General features: G+C 40.2%; 1 protein-coding gene across 1 annotated transcript; it reads left to right on the top strand.

Annotated features, from left to right (window-relative positions):
• Positions 1 to 19,022: 19,022 nt before the first annotated feature.
• LOC142174565 (E3 ubiquitin-protein ligase RKP-like) lies at positions 19,023 to 20,738 on the top strand. The gene is made up of 2 exons (XM_075240385.1): positions 19,023 to 19,098; positions 20,307 to 20,738. Exons 1-2 carry the CDS (start codon positions 19,039 to 19,041, stop codon positions 20,736 to 20,738), a joined length of 492 nt encoding a protein of 163 aa, XP_075096486.1. The 5' UTR covers positions 19,023 to 19,038.
• The last annotated feature ends 1,614 nt before the right edge of the window (positions 20,739 to 22,352 follow it).

Below are 22,352 nucleotides of genomic sequence, written 5' to 3'. Positions count from 1 at the left end.
AAGCGAAATAGTAACAACAACCAAAAAAGAAGAAGATGAGAATCTTATAAAAATATCCCAAATAAATCCCAACTTACCAACCTCTAGCCATTAATCATAGACTTACCAAAACTAACTAAACATACAAAAATTGAAAATCCAAATAAATAAGGTTCCTTCTCTCTAAAAATCACACACAAAGATCTCCTTCTATATTTTAAGCGTGATTAACAACATTAGATGCAAGACAGAAAGGAAATTTCATGGATGAGATAGCAAATAAGGTGATGAAATACAAGAAAATATATACAAGATTCCAAAACTCTAAGCAAAAATGGATCTTATTCAATGGTCATGGTCGAAATTCATTGGAAACATATAGATTAGTCAATATATAAAATTTTAGGAAGATTTGAGGTGATTTGGTATCAAAATTCATAGTTAAAATCGAGTTCAAATTTTTTTTTCGCGACACATGTATCACACATGTATCCCCCCACATGTATACATGGATATACATGTGATACACATTTGATACAAATATGATACATATGTGATACACATTTGATACAAATATGATACATATGTGATACACATTTGATACAAATATGATACATATGTGATACACAAATGATATATAGTATGATACAGATCACGTCCAAATGCACACCTCAAAAGGGGTATGATACGGTCGTATGCAATAATAAAGCCAAACAAAGAGTCGGGGTCGAATCCACAGGGAGCTAAGATGGGAGCTAGGAGTATATATTCGGAATAAGCAAGTGAAGTATCTAGATTGCACTTCCACAATAGGGTTTTTACTTCAATATCTAGTATTAATCTAAGGAATGCAAATAAAGATATAAGACTAGAGATAATTGTTTTTGAGGGGTTTCCAAATATATTAAAGGCTTAGGGTTGTGACCATGACCTAAGTGTTTGCCTAATGGGATAAAGAATTTTATGCTCGTTTTGTTGATTGGGGTATATTATAGCTCACAACACTACGTTATCTACTTAATACCTCTCTATCAGAGAGTGGTTTTGCCCAATTTATCTTTCTCAAGACCAAATGGGTATCAACCAAAGCAACTGATAAGAGCTCAAGTCGGATTGTTATTATCTCTAGGTTGAACCCTTTAATTGGGTTAATCAATCTCAAAATTGACCCAATTCCTTGTTAGCTAAGTTAACCTAGACTAGGTCCCTCTTTCTCAAATAGAGACTAAGTCAAATAAGCATGAATCAATGTTTGCAACCATCATTTCTACAAATGAAGCATGAACTAAGCTAAATAATAAACACCCAATCATAAACAAACATAAAATTAATCACCCATAAGGTTTACACCCTAGGGTTGGGTTACAACCCTAGTAAAAATCTAGCTACTCATAGTGGGTTGGGTTACAACCCTAGTAAAAATCTAGCTACTCATAGTGGGTGTAGAAGAAAACAAAGGAGAAAAAGGTAATAAAACTCATATTGGAAGATAAAATAAAAAAATCTAATGTTAAAACACCAAAATAAGCTAAGATTTCCTAAAAAGGCCAAGAAAAATGGCTACAGTGCTTTTGATATTCATAACTTGATCTAATTTCGTGAAACACATCTATTTATAAAAAGCTAAAAATCTCGGACAAAAATACCTCTCGGGAGGTTTTGTGGCCGTACAATTCCATGTGCGGTCCGCAGATTTTTTCATTTGTCAGGAACTGGAAGTCTGCGGTCCCACATTTCTGAACTGCGGCGGTGATGCAACTCTTCTACGGTCCGTAGAATTAGGACTGCGGCCGCATAATTCATGTGCGGTCCGCAATTCACAGAGGCTCCTAAACTTGATCTTTTTGCACACTCTCTGATCTTCAACTTCTAGCTCATCTTCGCGACCGCACATTTCATGTGCGGTCCATAATTTCTTCTGCGGACCGCACAGTTGTGCTCATGCGCTCTTTATTGCCTTGTGCCGCAGATTACTCCTTTTTGAGTCAGATTTCATCTCGGGAGATCAACTTCCATCACTCCTACAATTTTGCATCATTTTATTAGTTTCGGGAATATAATTTAAGTAGTAAAAAAATCCCCAATTATCAACTCCCCCAAACTTGAGTCTTTGCTTGTCCTCAAGCAGATAAAATATTTCCCACCTTCAAAAGTTAAGGGATATTACAGCTAGCCACGGGTAAGCTATTCATACCTCAGTTGGGACCAACAATTACCCACACCTCTCATGCATTATTGACAAGGCGACAAGTTAAACATTTATGCACGTATAGCTCTAATGTGACATTCGAGCTTTAAGAGTTGACTTTACTCATCAAGGACTCTCGCTCTATCTTGTAGGTCATGGTGGACTCCAAACTCTTCCTCATATGCTTTCCATTTGCCAAGCTCACTTAAGAAATTAACACTCAATAAGGTTTATGAAAGGTTCACTCATCTCTATCAAGAGAATGCCACAACTACGACTTCAAGTATCATAGGCTTGCCCTTCATGTAGATCCCACAAATGTAAGATCGCTCGGCTCAAAATCAAGTGGGACTTCTTTCGGGATATAATGAAGGCTTTTGAATTAGGGATTTGTACAATATGGGTAAGTGGTTACACTTTCCTTAAGCACTCCATCTTTCATTTCTCCGCTCACGCTTTGCCAATTCCTTGAGGCACTTTCTTTTCCTTGGGAGACTAGAGAGACTTAACATCACTCTTTCTTGATCATTACATTCATTTTTCTCCACATTTGGGATCATTGTCTTTCCTTGAATCCCTTCAACTCTTCCACTTATTCACTTTTTTGCATTTTTCTTTTTGTTCTTTTTTTTTGCCTTTCCTTCTCATCATTTCTTTTCTGTTTTGTGCCTTGATACCTTTTTCTTCCTCTTCTCTCCCCCATACTTATGCTTTTAGTCATTTGTTTCACGTGAGTGTTAAGGAAAGCTCGGGTGCCAAGAGAGGATCACGATAGAACGAGTAAAGGCTTATAACATGGTTTTCAAATGAGAAAGGCTAAAGGCTCGAAGGGGTTGACTAGGGATGACATCATTGGTAGGAGATAGAAAACTCAAATGGGCCAAGGAAAGCCTACAATCACTTCTCAAGCCAAGCAAAACTTAGGATTTCGCCTTAAAATACATTCGGGGCAAGTTCTAGACCTTTCTCACAGATACTTGGACTAGCAACAAAGCATCTCACCCCTCACGCAACTAGATTGTTAAAAATGATAGAGTCAAGGGATCACAACGACCACATTCAAGATTCAAGATCACTATGGTCCAATAGACCACTCGATGGTACCAAAGTCGACACAAGAGTCACAAAGTCGCTAACTAGAGCTATTTCCTATTAAAAACCTTGTCTCTAAACATAAGCACGTAGTTGAATGTGTTAGTGCCAAATGAAGCAAGTTTTTCACTTTTCGAGTTTGACTTAATTAGGTCTTTTTATTCATTAATACTATTATTATCTAAACACAAAATGGACTCATTCCCTTAGGAAGGTTGACACGCCATCCACCGTTGGGACGAGTTACCCGGTTTACGCAATAACCACATTTGGAAAGAATCATGGCATTTAGAAAATCAAAGGTTTGTTGTCTATTGAAACATAAAAGAAAGCTACTAAATTAAAAAAAAAGCTACTAAATCGAACACTAACTAATAAGGAAACCAACATAAAGAAGCTACAAAGTAAAAACTATTGAAAACAGAATGAATATACATAATGAGAGAGAAGAGAGAGAATATATACATAATGAGAGAAGAGAGAGAATATATACATAATGAGCAAAAAAAAAAGAAAATAGTATCAAGTTAATTACAGGCATGTCTCAGAATCATCAAATAAGATCAAATAAACTCCACCCCCTCCCCTAAATAAAAATAAGCATTGTCACCAATGCTTAAAAAAATAAGAATAAAGGAAGGGAAAGAGTGAAGAAGACTCCCTATGGCTCCTTGGACATCTATGTGTACCCAACAATGTCACCGCCCTCAGCCTCATCCAACTAAATCTCATCGTCCTCAACTCTGGGAGTGGCCGGGTTGGTGAACATCTGGCGCACTGCCTCAGATGTGTCGGCAGCCAGGTCTGGCTCCTCAGACTGGCTAGCTGGTGCCAGTGGTGCTGATGGGGCTATAGGACCTGGATCAATCATCATGTCAAAAGGAAGATCTCCGGCTGCTGCAATCTTGGTCTCCTATCTCCGAAGCTTGTCAACTGACTTCTTGGTGGCTTCGGACTTTCTTATTTTCTTTACTTCTTTTACCAGCTCTTTTATCACTGATCCATTCTGTACCAAGTTAGCCATAATAGTAGTCTGGTTCTCTAGGAGCTTCTTCAATGTCTCCTCAACTGTCGGGGGAACCTTAGGTGCCTGAATAGAGGACTGTGCTGCAATAGTACTGGATAAGTCAGACAACTTTGCAGTGGCTATCTGCATCCAGTTGTTGAGGCTCACGAGTGTTTGGGAGACTCGCAACGCAGAAAGTGGGACAATAGGCATGGGTAACAACTTCAAAGCTAAAGTGGAACCTGTGGTAGAAACTATAGTTGGAACTGAAGATGACGGGGAAGGCATAGCTGTTTCACTAGAGGAAGGCCCGGCCGAAGTGGATGGAACATCAACTACCTCCGCAATTACCACAACTGGCTCATCAGACTGGCATGTGGTGGTAGACGACTGACCTTTTCTCTTTGGGTTGTTCGCATCCATAAGTGAGTACTATGAGAAAGTCTTTTTCTGCCTCACCTTTGTATCAAAATTTCTTGGTTCCACCTGTGCATCTGTAAGATACTCTGTAATGGTGTTGGGATATGGGTAGGAAGAGTCATCCTGCCTAGCAATTATTGAGCTGTTGGTCGACATCACGGCACCCACATTGATAGGGCCCCCGGCCATGATAGAAGCAACTAGAACTGCCCGAGGAATCGGAAGATATGTCTCATTCTGGCATGGGTCTAGTCTGCTGCAGACAAAGGTTTGTCACCCCTTTACCTCGAAACTCAGAGTGCTCCTCTGGATAGGCACCCCTGTTGTGATCCATGGTTGTGGTGGACCTAGTGCAGTTAGAATTTCCGCTAACCAAGGACGAGTTGCATCCCCAAGTGCGCACTTCTCTAAGTACTCTGTGGGCTCGACATTATCAAGTCCCAAATATGTGTTCAATGTATGCCGATCAAATCGCACCTTGAGGTTTCTCACTTTCGTCACCTTTGTCCCTTTTTAATATGCACCATATTAGCGTAGAATTACCGAACAAGGTACTCCTTAGCATCCACCACGCTCTGGGTAAACCACATCCACCCTTTGCGTTATTAAAATTGTCTCAATACTGCAGGGTTATACCTCTCAAGATCTTTCAACTGAAATTGTCACTCAAGAGTGAGCGACCTCACTGGCCACCAAGTACGGAAGCTGGTGAAGGTAGCCAAACTAACAAACCAGTCCTCCCAGACCTCTTTCTTCTTCGACCTTTCAGGGCAGGCAGTTGTAACATCTCCCTCACTGCCATCATCAGGGACGTCCTCAACTGTTGTATCTGGTTCCTTAGGGATAGGTGCAGTAGATGGCTCAGAAGCCTGACTAGCACTTTTCGAACCCTCGAAAGTGCAATGAGATATGGACGACTCATCCCTAAGTTGATATCTCCCTAACGGCTTTGACTGGATAGCCGGCTACTCTTGAACTGAGTTGCCCTCCGATGCTTCCCTAGACGGGACATAAGAGCTCGACTCAGAGGGCTCTGCACCTCTCTCTCTGTTGGTTGTAGCCTTTTATGAAATTATCTTTTGTAGGCCAAGGGGTAAAACATTCTTGCCTTGACCTCTGGAAGGTTCACCCCTCCCCTTTGAAATATCACCTCTGCCTCTAGATCAAACCATTTTCTGTACCAAGCAAAGGCAGTTGTTAGTTGCAATTCAAGTTCAGACGTACAAGGACATACCAGTAAACATAATGAAGAACACAATTGAGACATGCTTGCAGGATAAGGATCTGCGGTCCGCACATTTTCCTTGCGGCCGCAGATTAGGCCTTGCAGACCATACAATTTTATATTACGGCCGCAGATGTGTATTGCGGTCCACAAATGTTTCCTTGCGGTCGAAACTCAGAGATCTAAAATGTGCCAACTCTCTCATAATAGAGAATTAGCTGTTTTGTGGCCGTAACTCATTTTTTGCGATTCGCACAATTTATCTTGCAGTCGCACATGTGAGTCACAAATTGTGAACTCTCTAATAACAGGATAGGGGCAGTTCTGCGGCCGCAAACCCATTCATTACAAAAGTTGCCCTAGACTCAACTTCTGTGGACCAGACAATTTTCTTGCGGATCACGAACATTTTAGTAATTGTATTTAGGGCTTGCAATTTTTGCACAAATTTTGACATGGTAACAGTGTACAAGCATGAAAATCTATTGACCTATTCCCCATAAAGCATGTGCTAGTTGACCTACTACAAATTTAACCCCACATGGTTGTACAATTGAGTTCTACTGACAAATGACCTAAAACTAACTAAAAAGCTATAAATTAAACTAAAGATTGAAAAATTCTAACAAATAATTTAAGCATAACATATATGAGGAAGTGCAAGAAATGAGTCATCACAATTGTTAAGTGTATGGGCAGATGATTTACCAAGAGATTTCAAATTGGTGCAAGTTTTGTACTCAGAGAGGGAAAAGTGTAACAGGAACCCCTAGCCCTCTATTTATACTCAACGATTTGCTAAGGGAAGAAGGGACGAGTGCGACCGTAGAATTTCAATTGCAGACCGCACTCTGTTACCTTTTGAGCTTAAAGCCTCATGTCACGACCCGAATTTCCCACCCTGGGTGTCGTGATGGCGCCTACTAATGGGAGCTAGGCAAGCCAATCCTTAACTGCTTACTTCATTAACAATTACTTCTTTCAACAATTATCAGTGATAACATGAAGCAACGGAATTAAATAATTATGCGGAAGATTTAAATTAAAAAAGACGAAACAATAATGCGAGAATCCACATATGCCTCTACCCAAGAACTGGTGTTACATTACTCACGAACTTCTAAGAGTACTAAATACAACCATTTGAAAGAAAATATAAACTGTTTGTCTCGAATACATGAGATAACAGACTGAAATAAAAGATAGAGGAGACGCTGGACTTGTGGACGCCTGCAAGGCTACCTCGGTGTCTCACTGGACTAAAGGCTGGCTCCCGCGCTACTGCTGCTGTCCAAGACCTAGATCTGTGCAAAAGAGCACAGAGTGTAGCGTCACCACAACCGACCCCATGTGCTGGTAAGTGTCTAGCCTAACCCCGGCGAGGTAGTGACGAGGCTAGGACTAGACTCCAGATAAACCTGTGCAGTTATACAATATATGGCGGGAAAGTAAACAAGTAATAAGCAGTTAAAGCTGGGGAAGGGAAACATGCTTCGGGGATAGCAGTTAAAAGAAAATAACAGGGAATAATAAGGAAGTTAGCAATATAACTTCTATCACAAATGAAGAAAATAAAGGCAACTTTCACTTTTAGTTTCATCTTGCTGCAGACATGCAACCCGATCCCATTTCTCATATCTCGTGGTAGGCGTACCACCCGCTCCCACTTTGTCATTTCTCGTGGTAGGCGTACCACCCGCTCCCATTTCATTATATCTTGTGGTAGGCGTACCACCCGCTCCCATTTCATAATATCTTGTGGTAGGCGTACCACCCGCTCCCATTTCATAATATCTTGTGGTAGGCGTACCACCCGCTCCCATTTCATAATATCTTGTGGTAGGCATACCACACACTCCCATTTCATCACACAATTACAAGAAATCCCGGCAAGGGAACATAAGCGATATAATAACCTCCTGGCGAGGGAACAAAAGCAATATAATAGTTTCCCGGCAAGGGAACAAAGATATCGAAACAATCATCCCGACAAGGGAGAATTAGCTATAACCAATCTTAACTTAGCTTGTACTCAGCCCAAATAATGACAATTCTCAAACATATATAATATCTGCGAGGATAGAACAATTCTTTGCGCAATATAGAAGATCATTAATTAAAGCATCTGAAATGTCAATTAAGGACACAACCACTTTCAATTTAAGACTCACGGTCATGCTCGACACCAACGTATAGATACTCGTCACCATACCTATACGTCGTACTCAACAAGAAGCAAGTAGCAAATATGATTCCGCTCCTAATCCCTCAAGCTAAGGTTAGACCAAACACTTACCTCGATGCCTTGAACACCACTCAAGTCTCAATTATAGCTTTACCTCTTGATTCCACCACCAATCCGCTCGAATCTAGTCATCCGCTCGAATCTAGTCATAAGTTACTTAATTACATCAATAAATGCTAAATGAGTCAACCCCAATGCATGAAAATAAATTTCACAAGGTTTTACCCAAAAAGGTCAAAAATGCCCCTGGGCCCACATGGTCGAAACTCGAGGTTCAGACCAAAATCCGGTTACCCATTCCCCCACAAATCCAAATATATGGTTTGTTTTAACATCGGACCTCAAATTGAGGTCCAAATCCCCAATTTTAGAAAACCTAGGTTCTACCCAAAACACCCAATTTCCCCATGAAAATCTTTGATTTGAAGTTGAAATCATGTTAAAAAATGTTAAGAAGTGAAGAAAATGAGTTAGAAATCACTTACCAATCGTTTTGGAGAAGAAAAGTTGTTTAGAAAATCGCCTCTTACGTTTTGGGGTTTTGAAAAGTGTAAAAATAACTGAAATTCACGTGAATTTATACCCCTCTGAAACTCTCTGTGCGGACCGCACAAAAAGGACCGTGGCCACACAGGCCTCCCTGAAGACTTGCAGATCATAGCCCCGTGTGGACCACACAAAGCCGACCGCGGCCGCACAACATCCACTGTGGACCGCTCAAAGGCGACCGCGGACGCGCTGGCCCCTCCGCGGCCGCACGCGATTTCTCACGGACCGCGCAAGAGGGTTCAGAGACCTGCAATATTTCCTGAACCTGCAACATCTGATCTTTTTAAGCCTAAGGCATCCCGGAACCTACTCGAAACTCACCCGAGCCCTCGAAACTCTAACCCAAGTATACACACAACCTCAAAAACATTCTACGAACATATTCATGTAATCAAATCGCCCAAAATAACATCATGAACATCGAATTAAACATCAAGATCAATGAAATTTTCAAAAACTCCATCAAGTTCAAATTTAGGAATTCAAGTCCGAAACACGTCAAATGACGTCCGATTTTAACCAAACTTTACAGAAACCTCTTAAATCACATATAAGACCTGTACCGGATGCCGGAATCAAAATACGGGCCCGATACCAACACGTTCTAATAAATTTTCATTTCAATTTTCCTTAACAATTTGAGAAAACAATTTTACTCAAAAATTTATTTCTCGGGCTTGGGACCTCGGAATCAGATTCCAGGCATATGCCCAAGTCCCATATTTTCCTACGGACCGTCCGAGACCGTTAAATCGCGGGTCCGGGTCCGTTTACCCAAAATATTGACCGAAGTTAAATTTTATTCATTTTAATATCAAACTTAGCATTTTTCATAGAATTTCATATTTAAGATTTCCGGCTATGTGCCCGGACTGCGCACGCAAATTGAAGCGACTCTAAATAAAGTTTTCAAGGCCTTGGAAGCACATAATGGGTAAGAAAACAGGTGATGGTCCTTTGGGTCGTCACACCTCATTTTGTCTTCGGTCCACAGAAATTTATGTGCAACTGTAGATCCCTGTTGCGGATCGCAGATTGACCATTTTTCTGATAGACAAACTTCAGAGAGTTGTCAATTTTCACCTTCTATTTGTGTGGTTTGCAAGTTATTTGTGCGACCGCAGAGCACTTTTGCTGCCGCAATCATAATTGTGCGGTCCGCATATTGCACTTGGGGTCTGCAATCCTTTAAACACTTAACCAGATTTTCTGTCCATAATTTCTGTAAAGCACACTCATCCCTGCAGCACACTTCAAATCAAGTTTGCTAAAAAATAACACCTAACTACAAAAGAAACAAAGAAAAGAAAAAGAAACATGGGTTGCCTCCCAAGAAACGCCTGATTTAACATCGCGACACGACGTAGAATACAATCCATTGAAATGAATGACCACCACGACGCGACCATCTCCAACTTTTCCCAAATAGTGCTTCACCCGATGACCATTGACTCGGAATAGCTCATTGTTTTTGTTCTTCAAGTCCAATGCACCAAAGGGTGTCACACCCACAACTTCAAAAGGGCCACTCCGTTTAGACTTTAGCTTTTCGGGAAACATCCTCAACCGTGAATTGAGCAACAACACAAAATCCGCCACCTTAAACTCTTTGTTCCAAATATATTTTTCATGAAGATATTTCATCTTTTCTTTGTACAAGGACGAACTTGGATAAGCATGGTACCAGAACTTATCCAACTCATTCAAATGTGCAACCCTCAGATTAGCAGCTACATCCCAATCAAGATTCAACTCTTTTAGAGCCCACATGGCTTTGTTCTCAAGCTCCACCGAAAGATGATAAGCTTTTACAAACACTAACCGGTATGGAGACATTCCGATAAGCATTTTGTACGCCGTTCGATAAGCCCATAATGCATCATCAAGCTTCTTGGACCAATTCATCCAGTTAGCATTCACTGTTTTGGACAAGATACTCTTTATCTCTAAGTTGGATACTTCCACTTGACCGCTTTATTGTGGATGAGAGGGAGTCCTAACTTTATGAGTAACACCATACTTGCTAAGTAAGTTGTCACAAGCCTTGTTGCAAAAATGTGACCCCCCTTCGCTTATAATAGCCCGCGGAGTATCAAACCTTGTGAAAATATTCTTTTTCAAGAATGCCACCACAATTCTTGCCTCATTGTTGGGTAGAGCAACGACTTCAACCCATTTGGAGACATAATCAATCGCGACCAAGATGTAGGCGTTTCCACAAGAACTCACAAAAGGACCTATGAAGTCAATACCCTACACATCAAAAATATCAATCTCCAAAATGGTAGTGAGAGGCATTTCAATTTTCTTTAAGATTCCACCGGCCCGTTGACATTTATCACACCTTTTCACTAGATCTGTTACGTGGCGACTTCCTGAGATTCCTTATAAGGGCGACGTAAGGCTAAGCAACTAATATCAGTGCAGTTACTATCCGCCAACTGAGTTCCCCTCCGTACGCTAGAGAGATTGTCAGTGCCGTACGGGAAAACTAATGTCAAGAGCAATTGAGAGAACAACAATGAGAGAATAAAAATGAAAGAAAACTTGATTGCATTAATGAAAGCTATTACAGAAAAAGCAACACGGTGTCGAGGGGGAGAGACACCGGTACAGAAAATTATTTGCTTGCTAGAAAGTTTGATTGCTTGATCCCCCTAATAACGCTTTAAAAAAAATAAACCAAAGTTACAGGATTTGACCTAACTAAGCTAGAGAGACATTGGAAATACAAGAAGTAAATCTACTTTATAATTATAATGAAAAGGACTTAGTTTTATACAAGGTAGAAATAGGTCCGTTGTCAGCAACCTTGTCTTTAGCATCACGGTCTGCGCACGCGGCGTTGTCTATACGTGCGACATTGTTGGCATCTGTCTGTGGCTGGGCGCTGGCAAGGGATATCGGTGGGGCGACAAAGGCACATGCGCGCTTGTCACTTGGTGCAGCCAAGACCACATGGCCGTCCATAGTGCTAGGCGTTGTGAGGCTTGCTAGGACGCCATGGTGCGCACCCAAGGGGTCATGGGGCATGGCCTGAAAGCCGCCCATGATAGATCACTTGCATGTTTATAAAGAGTGGGCCAATATAAACCACAACTTAGAACTTTGGTTGCCATTTTCGCTCTACCATGATGACCACCATAAGGTGAATAATGACAAGCCCCAAGAATTTCACCTTGCTTTTCTTCCGGTACACATCTTCTAATCACCCCATCCGTACAAATCCGGAAAAGGTATGGTTCATCCCAATAATAATTTTGACATTCCCGCTTGAGCTTTTTCCTTTGGTTTGAAGAGAATTCATCCACGATGATACCACACATAAGGCAATTTTCTAGATCCGTGAACCATGACACCTCTTTTACTGAAATAACCAAGAGTTGCTCATCAGGGAAGGAGTCATTGATTTCAAGGCCATCATGCGGCCTCCCCTCCTCCTCCAAACAAGACAAGTGGGCTGCCACTTGGTTTTCACTTCCTTTTCTATCTTGGATATCAATATCAAACTCTTGCAACAAAAGCACCCATCTCATTAAATGAGCTTTGGAATCTTTCTTGCTCATAAGATAATGAAGTGCCGCATGATTCGTGTGGACAATCACTTTTGCACCCATTAAGTAAGGGCGAAACTTCTCAATTGCAAACACAATGGCAAGGAGCTCTTTCTCCGTAATGGTATAATTAACTTGGGCACTATTCATGGTCTTACTAGCATAGTAGACCGGATGAAAAATCTTGTTGATGTATTGCCCCAAAACATCCCCCACCGCTACGTCACTTGCATCGCATATGAGCTCAAAAGGAACACTCCAATTTGGAGCGGTGATAATAGGAGTAGTTGTCAACTTGAACTTTAACAATTCAAAGGCTCTCATGCAATCATTATTGAAGTTAAAATTAGCATCCTTCTTGAGAAGCTTGCACAACGGGTTCACCACCTTAGAAAAATCTTTGATGAAGCATCAGTAAAACCCTGCATGACCTAAGAAACTCCGCACGCCCTTTACCAAAGTTGGAGGTGGAAGTTTAGAAATCACCTCAATCTTTGCCTTGTCAACTTTAATTCCATTCTTTGAGATTTTGTGCCTAAGGACAATGCCTTCCTCGACCATGAAATGACATTTCTCCCAATTTAGCACCAAATTTGTTTCTTCATATTTTCCCACCACTTTATCCAAGTTTGTGAGACAATCATCAAAAGAATTCCCAACCACCGAGAAGTCATCCATGAAAACTTCAAGGTAATCCTCCACCATGCCCGTGAAATAGCCATTATACACCTTTTAAAAGTCACCGGTGTATTGCATAAACCAAATGGCATCGGCTTGAAAGCAAAAATACCATAGGGACATGTGAACGTTGTTTTATCTTGATCTTCTAGAGCAATATGAATTTGGTTGTAGCCCGAATACCCATCAAGGAAACAATAGAAAGCACGACTGGCCAATCTATCAAGTATTTGATCTAGGAAGGGAAGTGGAAAATGATCCTTCCTCGTGACTTTGTTGAGCTTACGATAGTCCATACACACTCTCTAACGGTCACCGTTCTTGTAGGAATTAACTCATTCTTATCATTGGTGACCACTACCATGCCCTCTTCTTTGGGACACCTTGAACCGGAGAAGTCCACAAACTATCGAAGATGGGGTAGACAACCCTAGCATCCAACCACTTGATAATCTCCTTCTTGACAACCTCTTGCATAGACTCATTGGTCTCCTTTGATGTTCAATAGATGGTTTTGTACCTTCCTCCAAGTAATCTTGCACATGCAAAATGCATGGCTTATCCCCCGAATATCCGCCAATGTCCACCCAATAGCCTTCTTCCTCTTTTATAGCACCACTAATGTAGAATCTACCTCCACATTAGTCAAACAAGAGGAAAGAATAGCTGCTAAAATAGAATAAGGGCCAAGAAATTCAGACCGAATATGTGGAGGCAATGGCTTCAGCTCCAAGTAGGAGGCTCTTCAATTGAAGGCTTTGTAGGATGAGTTGTCCTATTTTCAAGATCCAAGGATAATTTTCAGGGTTCATAGGTGTATGACCCCATTCCTTGAAAATAGTTCACACATTCCACAAAACCATCCATCTCGTTATCATCAAAGTTGAGCAAGCTGGCCTCCAACATATCACCAATATTGATCACCGCACTTGTTTCATCCGCAATAACATCAGTCACCAAGTCCACAAAAGAGCACACCTCATTGCTATTGGGTTGCCTCACGGACTTACACACATGAAAAACCACTTTTTCATCACCAACCCGGAAAGTAAGTTCTTCGGCTTCAACATCACAAAGAGCCTTCCCCGTAGCAAGGAAAGGTCTTCTAAGAATAATCGGCACCTCATAATCAACTTCACAATCTAGAATAATGAAATGCGCTGGAAGAATGAATTTATCAACACAAGCCAAAACATCTTCAATCACTCCCAAAGGTCTCTTCATAGTACGATCGACCATTTGAAATCTCATAGAGGTGGGCCTTGGTTGCCCAATTCTCTATGTCTTGAAAACTGAATAGGGCATCAAATTGATACTTTCCCCAAAATCACAAAGAACTTTAGCAAACTCAACACTTCCAATTGTACAAGGAATCGTGAAAGTACCGGGATCCTCCAACCTGGGAGTTAGTGAATGCACAATTGCACTCATTTGATGAGTGACTTTGATAGTTTCAAAATTCATCGACCGCTTCTTTGTCACAAGATCCTTCATGAACTTTTCATAACCGGGCATTTGTTCTAAGGCTTCAACTAATGGCACATTGATTGAGAGACTCTTCATCATTTGAATAAATTTCTGGAATTAGTTTTCACCATTTTGCTTTACAAGTCTTTGAGGGTATGGAGGTAGAGGCTTAGGCAATAGTGCTTTAGCCCTTTGCACTACCGGCTCCGGTATGTCAATAATGTGATCCCTAGACGGGTTCACCTCCTCTTGAGTTTCCTCCACACTCTCATCAATATCAATCCGAACCTCTTCATTATATTGCTCTACATTGTTCGGGATCTCTTCTTCTTGTATCACTTGTTCTTCATCCACAAGTTGTCTTTGGCTTGAGGTAGGTGCACTCTCACATTTTCCACTTCTTGTAGTAACAGACTTGACATACCCCATGTTGTTACCACTCTTTGGGTTCACTACTGTGTCACTTGGTAGTGCCCACTTAGGACGTGTATTTAGAGCTTGAGAGATTTGCCCCATTTGAATTTCTAAGTTGCAGATTGAAGTGTTGTGGGAGGCAAGTTGGGCATCCGAATCAGAATTGTTTTTCATTATTTACTTGAACATATTCTCAATATGCTCTATTTAATTGTTGGAATAACTTGGACCATGGGAAGATAAGGAGGCGGGTTTCTTGGTTGTTGAAACATCGTGGGTCTTTCAAAATCCGAGCCCTGGTTGTCTTGATTATTGTTCCATCTGCCTTAATTGTTACCTCCCCAATTTCCTTGATTATTGCCACTCCAATTACCTTAATTGTTGCCACCACTCCAATTTCCTTGGTTGTCATTGTTATATCAATTCCCTTGATTGTTGCCTCCATTTCAATTACCTTGATTGCTTTGAGGTTGCCATATTTGTTGATTAGGGCCTTGGAAGTTGTTTATTTACCCTTAAAAGTTATTCACATATTGCACCTCCTCTTCTTGTTCATTATAAGAGTCATTTTGTTCAAACCCACTATCCTCTTGCACATAATTCTCCACTCGATTTTGCACTTGCGGACCCTTTGTCCTTCTTTTGTTCACCATCATGTTCACTCCCTCCATGGCATTGACTTGCTTAGGATTTTGCACTTGTTGAAGTTGAGCCTTTTCTAGTTGATTCATGGTGGTGGTCAATTTGGCAATGGCTTGCCCATGGTCATGCAACTCTTTATGGAGGTGAATCACATTAGGATCACCTTGTGGAACATTAGCTCGGGATTGCCATGCCGATGATGTTTCCACAATTTAATCCAAAATCTCACAAGCCTCCGCATAAGTCGTAGTAATAAAATTTCCACCGGCAAGTTAATTCACCACACATTGGTTGGTTGCGTTAATCCCACGATAGAAAGTTTGTTGAATTATATTCTCTATGATATCGTTATTGGGACACTCTTTGACCATTGTTCTATACCACTTCCATATCTCATGTAGCAGTTCATTGGGATCTTGCTTGAATGCTAGAATCTCATCTCTAAGTGTAGCCATATGCCCGATAGAGAAGAACCTAGCAATAAATTTCTCCGCCAACTCATCCCAAGTACGAATGGAATGGTTCGACAATCGTTCCAACCAATCTAAAGCTTTCCCTTGTAGAAAGGAAGGGAAGAAACCTTAGCCTCAATGCATCCTCGAAGACATTCATTTGTTTGCTCCCCAACAAGTGTCGACAAACCCCTTCAAGTGTTTATACGCATTTTGACCCGTAGCCCCGGTGAAGAAACCTCGTTGCTCTAACAAAGTGAGCATCACATAGGCGATTTGAATATTGCTCTCCCTAATACGGGAGGGACTATGACACTTGCATACCCTTCATTAGGCAACAACCGGTGCGGAGCCGCTCGTGGTGGAGGTGGGCGTAGAACTGGGGCATTGTCATGAGGCGCCCGATCTATTCTATTTGCTTGAGGTTCAAGAGGAACCTTTTCAACTTGGTCATCATCAATGTATACATCCCCAAAGGCATGTTTTCGTTCATTGTTTTTTGCCTCTATGATTGTACCTACGATTGATTCACACAAATTAGCAACACAGAAGGAAAATAAGATAATCCACACACAAACCCAAATATATAGCTAACACCGTTTTTAACTCCCCGGCAACGGTGCCAAAAATTGATCACGTTCAATTGTATACCTCAAAAGGGGAATGACACGGTCGTATGCAATAATAAAACCCAACAAAGAGTCGGAGTAGAATCCATAGGGAGCTAAGATGGGAGCTAGGAGTATATATTCGGAATGAGCAAGTGAAGTATCTAGATTGCACAATAGGGTTTTTGTTCCATATCTAGTATTAATCTAAGGAATGCAAATTAAAGATATAAGACTAGAGATTGTTTTGAGGGGTTTCCAAATATATAAAAGGTCTAGGGCTATGACCATGACGTAGGTGTTTGCCTAATGCGATAAAAAAGTTTATGCTCATTTTGTTGATTGGGGTGTGTTACAGCTCACAACACTACGTTAGCCACTCAATACCTCTCAGTCAAAGAGTGATTTTATCCAATTTGGCTTTCTCAAAACCAAATAGGTATCAACCAAAACAGTTGATAAGAGCTCAAGTCGAGTTATTATTATCTCTAAGTTGAACCTTTTAATTGGGTTAATCAATCTCTCAATTGACCCAATTCCTTGTTAGCTAAGTTTACCTATGTCCCTCTTTCTCAAGTAGATACTAATAGCCTGTTTGGCCAAGCTTCTTTTGAGGCAAAAGCACTTTTTTTTGGTCAAAAGTACTTTTTTTCTAAAATTAAGGTGTTTGGCCAAGCTTTTGAAAGGAAAAAAGTGCTTTTGGGGAGAAGCAGAAGCAATTTTGGAGAAGAAGAAAAAAATAGCTTATCTCCAAAAGCACTTTTTTGAAAAGCACTTTTGAGAAAAATACACTTAACAATAGTTTTTTAAAGCTTGGCCAAACACTAATTGCTGCTCAGAAGTGCTTTTCAAATTAATTAGCCAAACACAAATTGCTTTTCATCAAAAGTACTTTTGAGAAAAGCACTTCTCAAAATAAGCTGATTTTTGCAGCTTGGCCAAATAGGCTATCAGTTTCCGTTATTCGTAACCCAGTCGATCCCTTCCGATTCAAGCATGAATTAAGCTAAATAATAAACACCCAATCATAAAGTTAATCACCCATAAGGTTTACACACTAGGGTTGGGTCACAACCCTAGCAAAAATTTAGCTACTCATAGTGGGTGTAGAAAAAACAAAGAAGAAAAGATAATAAAACTCATATTGAAAGATTAAAACAAATAAATCTAATATTAAAACACCAAAATGCAAAGAACAACGAATATAGTGCTTTTGATATTCAAAACTTGACCTAATTTTGTGAAACACATTTATTTATACAAAGCTGAATATCTCGGACAAAAATGCCCATCGAGAGGTTCTGCGGCCACTCAATTCCATGTGCGATATGAAGGTTTCTTCATTTGTCAGGAACTGGATGTTTGCGGCCACACATTTCTGAACTGCGGCCATGAGGCAACTCTTCTGCGGTTCGCAGTGTTACGCCCCGTAATATTACGTCGATATTACATTTTGTAGTATTAAATTATAACGATGTTGCACCCTGTAGTATTGTACATTGAATTTGCCGTAAGGTAATTGACATTAGTCCAAGGAAAAGATTATTTGGAGATTATAAGGATTATGCAATTTCAAACAAGTGATGAGTAAATTTGTGAAGGTGAGAGGGGAAGCAAGTCAAAGAAAATGAATTTTTCGTCCAAGTTTGGCATATCGGGATAAAATACGGGCCGAGCGTTAATACCCAATATTTATGGACTAGTATCATACAAGGTACCATATGACCATAATAGTAGTATTAAAAATAAGTAGTATTTTAAGTAATTTGAAATAATTCTAGCATTTGTTGGTATTCGTAAGATGGTACCTGGATTGGGATATTATCCAGCAATTTCTCTTTCTCAAGGTGAACGTTGTGAGTTAAACTTCGGGGGAATTCCTTTCAGGTACCCAGTGAAAGGTTTTCTTCCCATTCAGCCTCCACCAACCAGAAGTTCACTTGCTACTGATTTGCTTAATTGTTTTGGAAGGCTAATTGAAATGCAGCGTGTGGGAAGGGCAGAGTTCAGTTCTGTTGAGAAATTGCGAAGATTGAAAAGGTTTGTGTCATTTGAAAAACTTTCTCATCCTGTCTCTCGTGGGATATGCGAGGAGTTATTCTCTGCACTTGCTGCTGAAGATGGAAGCACAAAGTACATAGCTTGTGGCCCACTTTTATCACTGATAATGGAGGTCTTTAGGATACATCCTCCACATGACTATATGAGTTTGGACAGCATACTCGATTCTTTATTAGAATTCTCAGAGTCAAGAATTTTGTTTGAACATATTATAAGTGCACTTTCGACCTTATGTAAAACAGCACCGTTGAGCCTTACAGACTGTCCTTACTCAGGTTCATATACATATCTGGCTTTGGCATGCCACATCTTAAGGCGGGAAGAAATGATGATACTGTGGTGGAAATCTTCAAATTTTGACCATTTGTTTGAAGGGTTTTTGTCGCGGAAGAGTCCTAACAAGCAGGATCTTCAAAGTCTGATGCCTTCTGTATGGTTGGCCTGGCTCGTGTGAGGACATGTCAAATGAGGCTAGCCTGGTCCTGACTACAACCGCTTTGTCAGAAGCAATTAACAAGGTATTCTATTTGTGAATGGAACTGAACTTATGTTGGCATTTTATGTGCTTCTCTCCTCATCCTATGCTGTTCCATGCTCATGTTGGCTCTTAGTCTAATATTCCTACGTTATACTTGAATGAGATGGTGGGTATTCCAAGAAGGTCCTGTAACAAGTTAAACATGACTCATTTGTTCTGTAATGTCTTTAAAGGATACCTGAATGGAATATTGTTTGTTGAAATGGAAGCTCTAATCCTTTAATATGGTAGTCAGCGATGTAAGGAGCAGCTGATGGTTGATGTCGTATTCCAGTTTCACTATTATGATTGAACTGCTTGCTGAGGAGGAATAACACCATAATTTTTGTATGTAGCAATTTAAAAACTAATTCAACCTGTCAGCCAAAAGTATGACTTGACCATTAAAATTGATATTTCTCACTTGATCAAGTTTAATAGGAACATTTATTCATCCAGCAATTTGGAAATTATTGCAATTCTTTCAGCCAGATGTTCCAGAGCTTTGGCTTAAATTGTAGCGCTCCTACTTGATCCAGTTTTTGCACTGAGTTGCACCTGTCAGAATAAAGAGAAAAAGTTTTGGTTGACTTGCTCAGGAAATTGTACTGAATCTTCATCCATAAAGCTGGCTTTGGACATCTAAGTAAAAATATTACTCCATGACGCGCATAAAAACAGAGAGGAAATCTAACCTTTTGGAGCCTTGACAATTCTTATTTATGTTGCTTGGTTTTTTTGTTGGCAAAAGGTGGCATTTTTAGATAAAAAACACCAAGTCATTAGTCATTTGTATTCAAACTTTCCATGTAGTTCCTTAAATTATATGCGTATCTTCCCAATAAGGCTGTGTAAGTAACAATACTGCACCACCTAGTCCGGCATGATTTTGGGTGGCTAAAGTCTTACGTTCTTCAATATATTATAGTTGCTTGGCTGCTCTTTTTTAATCATACATTTGGACGATGATATGATGGATTTTAGTGCATATATGGATCATCTTTTTGCCCAGCTTTTCTGTTTAGCTGGCTTTTAAAGTTGCCTTGGTTCCTGTACTAAGTGCATCAACCAATTTTTTGCTGATCATGTTTCATCAAAGAATCATTGCATCACATATGCCCATCCCTTCTACTAGAAAGTCTAGAAAGGCTTGCTATTTCGTTAAATATTTCTTCATCCACAAGCAAATTCAACCTATTCCTTCTGCAGGTTGAAGAGAAGCAGAGGGACCTCTGCCGCCTGGTAATGCAGTTCATGCCACCTACAGCACCTCCTCAGCTACCTGGCTCTGTATTCAGGACATTTTTACAAAACATTCTACTTAAAAACAGGGGTGCAGATCGAAATTTGCCGCCTCCTGGTGTTTCAAGCAATTCTGTGCTTGTTTCTGTGTTTAGTGTCATACTCCATTTCTTGTCTGAAGGTTTTGGGGACATTGGTGGTTGGATGAAGGACTCTGGAGCATCTGATGTTGGTTTCCTACACAGAGGAGGCCAGCAAAATTTTCCTGTAGGCTTGTTTCTCAAGAATGATCCTCATCGGGTTGATATTCCTAGGCTTGGTGGTTCATTTAATCACCTAGCAAAGTCCCATCCTATTAGTAGTGAGCAGCAGGAGGAAGTGATTCGGGTAATTGGTTAATTATTGGTTAATGGGAGATTGATAAATTATTAATTAATTAAAAATTGGATAAGTTTAAGGAACCTTACCTTTAACGTGGTAGCATGCTCCTTTTTGGACAAATGACTCTTAGTCATTTTGGCTTGGTGGCAAAGAGATGTGTTAATCACATAACACTTCCTTTCTATTATCTTGAACACAAAATATTACATCAAATTCCTGCAAAATTCCTACAAAATTCCTTGCCAAAACTCTACAATCAGTTCTAAAACACAACAACAACGTGATTTTCAAGCAATTCCTACAAGATTTCAACCAAACTTCTTGCAACCAAACAATTCCAACGAGCATTGTTAGAACCATAGCAACGAAAATTTTTGCGGTTCTAGAGGAGTACGGCGCAACCTTTTCCAAGAATACTATACGGATTTTTCCCTACTCCAGGTATGTTAAGGTTATCCTTCTTTCTTTTTGTCATGATCTATACGACACGAACGAAATGAGCAAATGCACAAATTGCATAAATGACTCTATTCATAGAAGTATTAGAGATGTCTATATTCTTGAATTCCCATATGTCTTATTATTCTATCGTCTGTTCATGGGTCTCAGAAAAACGTAAATTGATAAAGTTTATTTCATGATATTAATCAGAGGCATAATGGTCTTATGACGTTCCGAGAGATTTTATTAACGTACTTCTCATGCATTGCATTCATTTATACATGTACGTTGACTCATGACCAGATGACATTATATACGCGTATATATATATATATATATATGTGTGTATGTGTGTGTGTGTGTGTGTGTGTATGGGATATGGGAAAAGGTTACGACATTATATACGCACCATCACCTGATCAGCTGGTATACGTTGATGATGTTGCCCACAATAGCCGAGATGATATGATGGGATGCCCTAAGGGGCTTGATGATTTTATGAACGCATATACCTATGCATGATATAACATTTATACGCATATGTATGACATTATAAAAATGAAATGATTCATAGAGCTATGCAAACGTACATGTCGAGTCTTTTACTCCATGTTTCTCGCATGTCTATTATTTACTGATTTTCATTCCTTACATACTCGGTACATTATCTGTACTAATGTCCTTTTTGTCCTAAGATGCTGCATTTTATGCCCGCAGGTCCCGATAGACAGGTTGAGAGCCCTCCAAGTAGGCTATCAGCTCAGCGGAAGATGTTGGTGCACTCCATTTGCTTCGGAGTTGCTTCTTTGGTTAGTATGATTTACACGTGTATTGTTTGGTATGGTGGGAATATGTTCCGACCTTTATGAAAATTATGTATTCTTAGAGGCTTGTAGATAGATGTCATGTACATAAAAGATTGTATGGCCTTGTCGGCCTATGTTCAGTGTACGAGTGGTTATTTTGGTCTTATAGGCCCGTATGTATTATGTATAAGTTGGTATCACATGTTGTATTCTACTTATCTCACGGCAGCCTTCCGGCTCAGTTATCTATGAGAGTATGGCATGAAAGATACGTTATGTTGTTACTCGGTTGAGTAAGGTACCGGGTGCCCGTCGTCGCCCATCGGTTTGGGTAGTGACACGCAGAATTATGACTGCAATGGCAAGGCATTCTTCTACAGCCGCA

Source organism: Nicotiana tabacum, chromosome 20 (assembly GCF_000715075.1).
Source record: "Nicotiana tabacum cultivar K326 chromosome 20, ASM71507v2, whole genome shotgun sequence".
NCBI classification, from domain to species: Eukaryota; Viridiplantae; Streptophyta; class Magnoliopsida; order Solanales; family Solanaceae; genus Nicotiana; species Nicotiana tabacum.
This window is presented reverse-complemented; position numbering and strand designations above follow the sequence as displayed.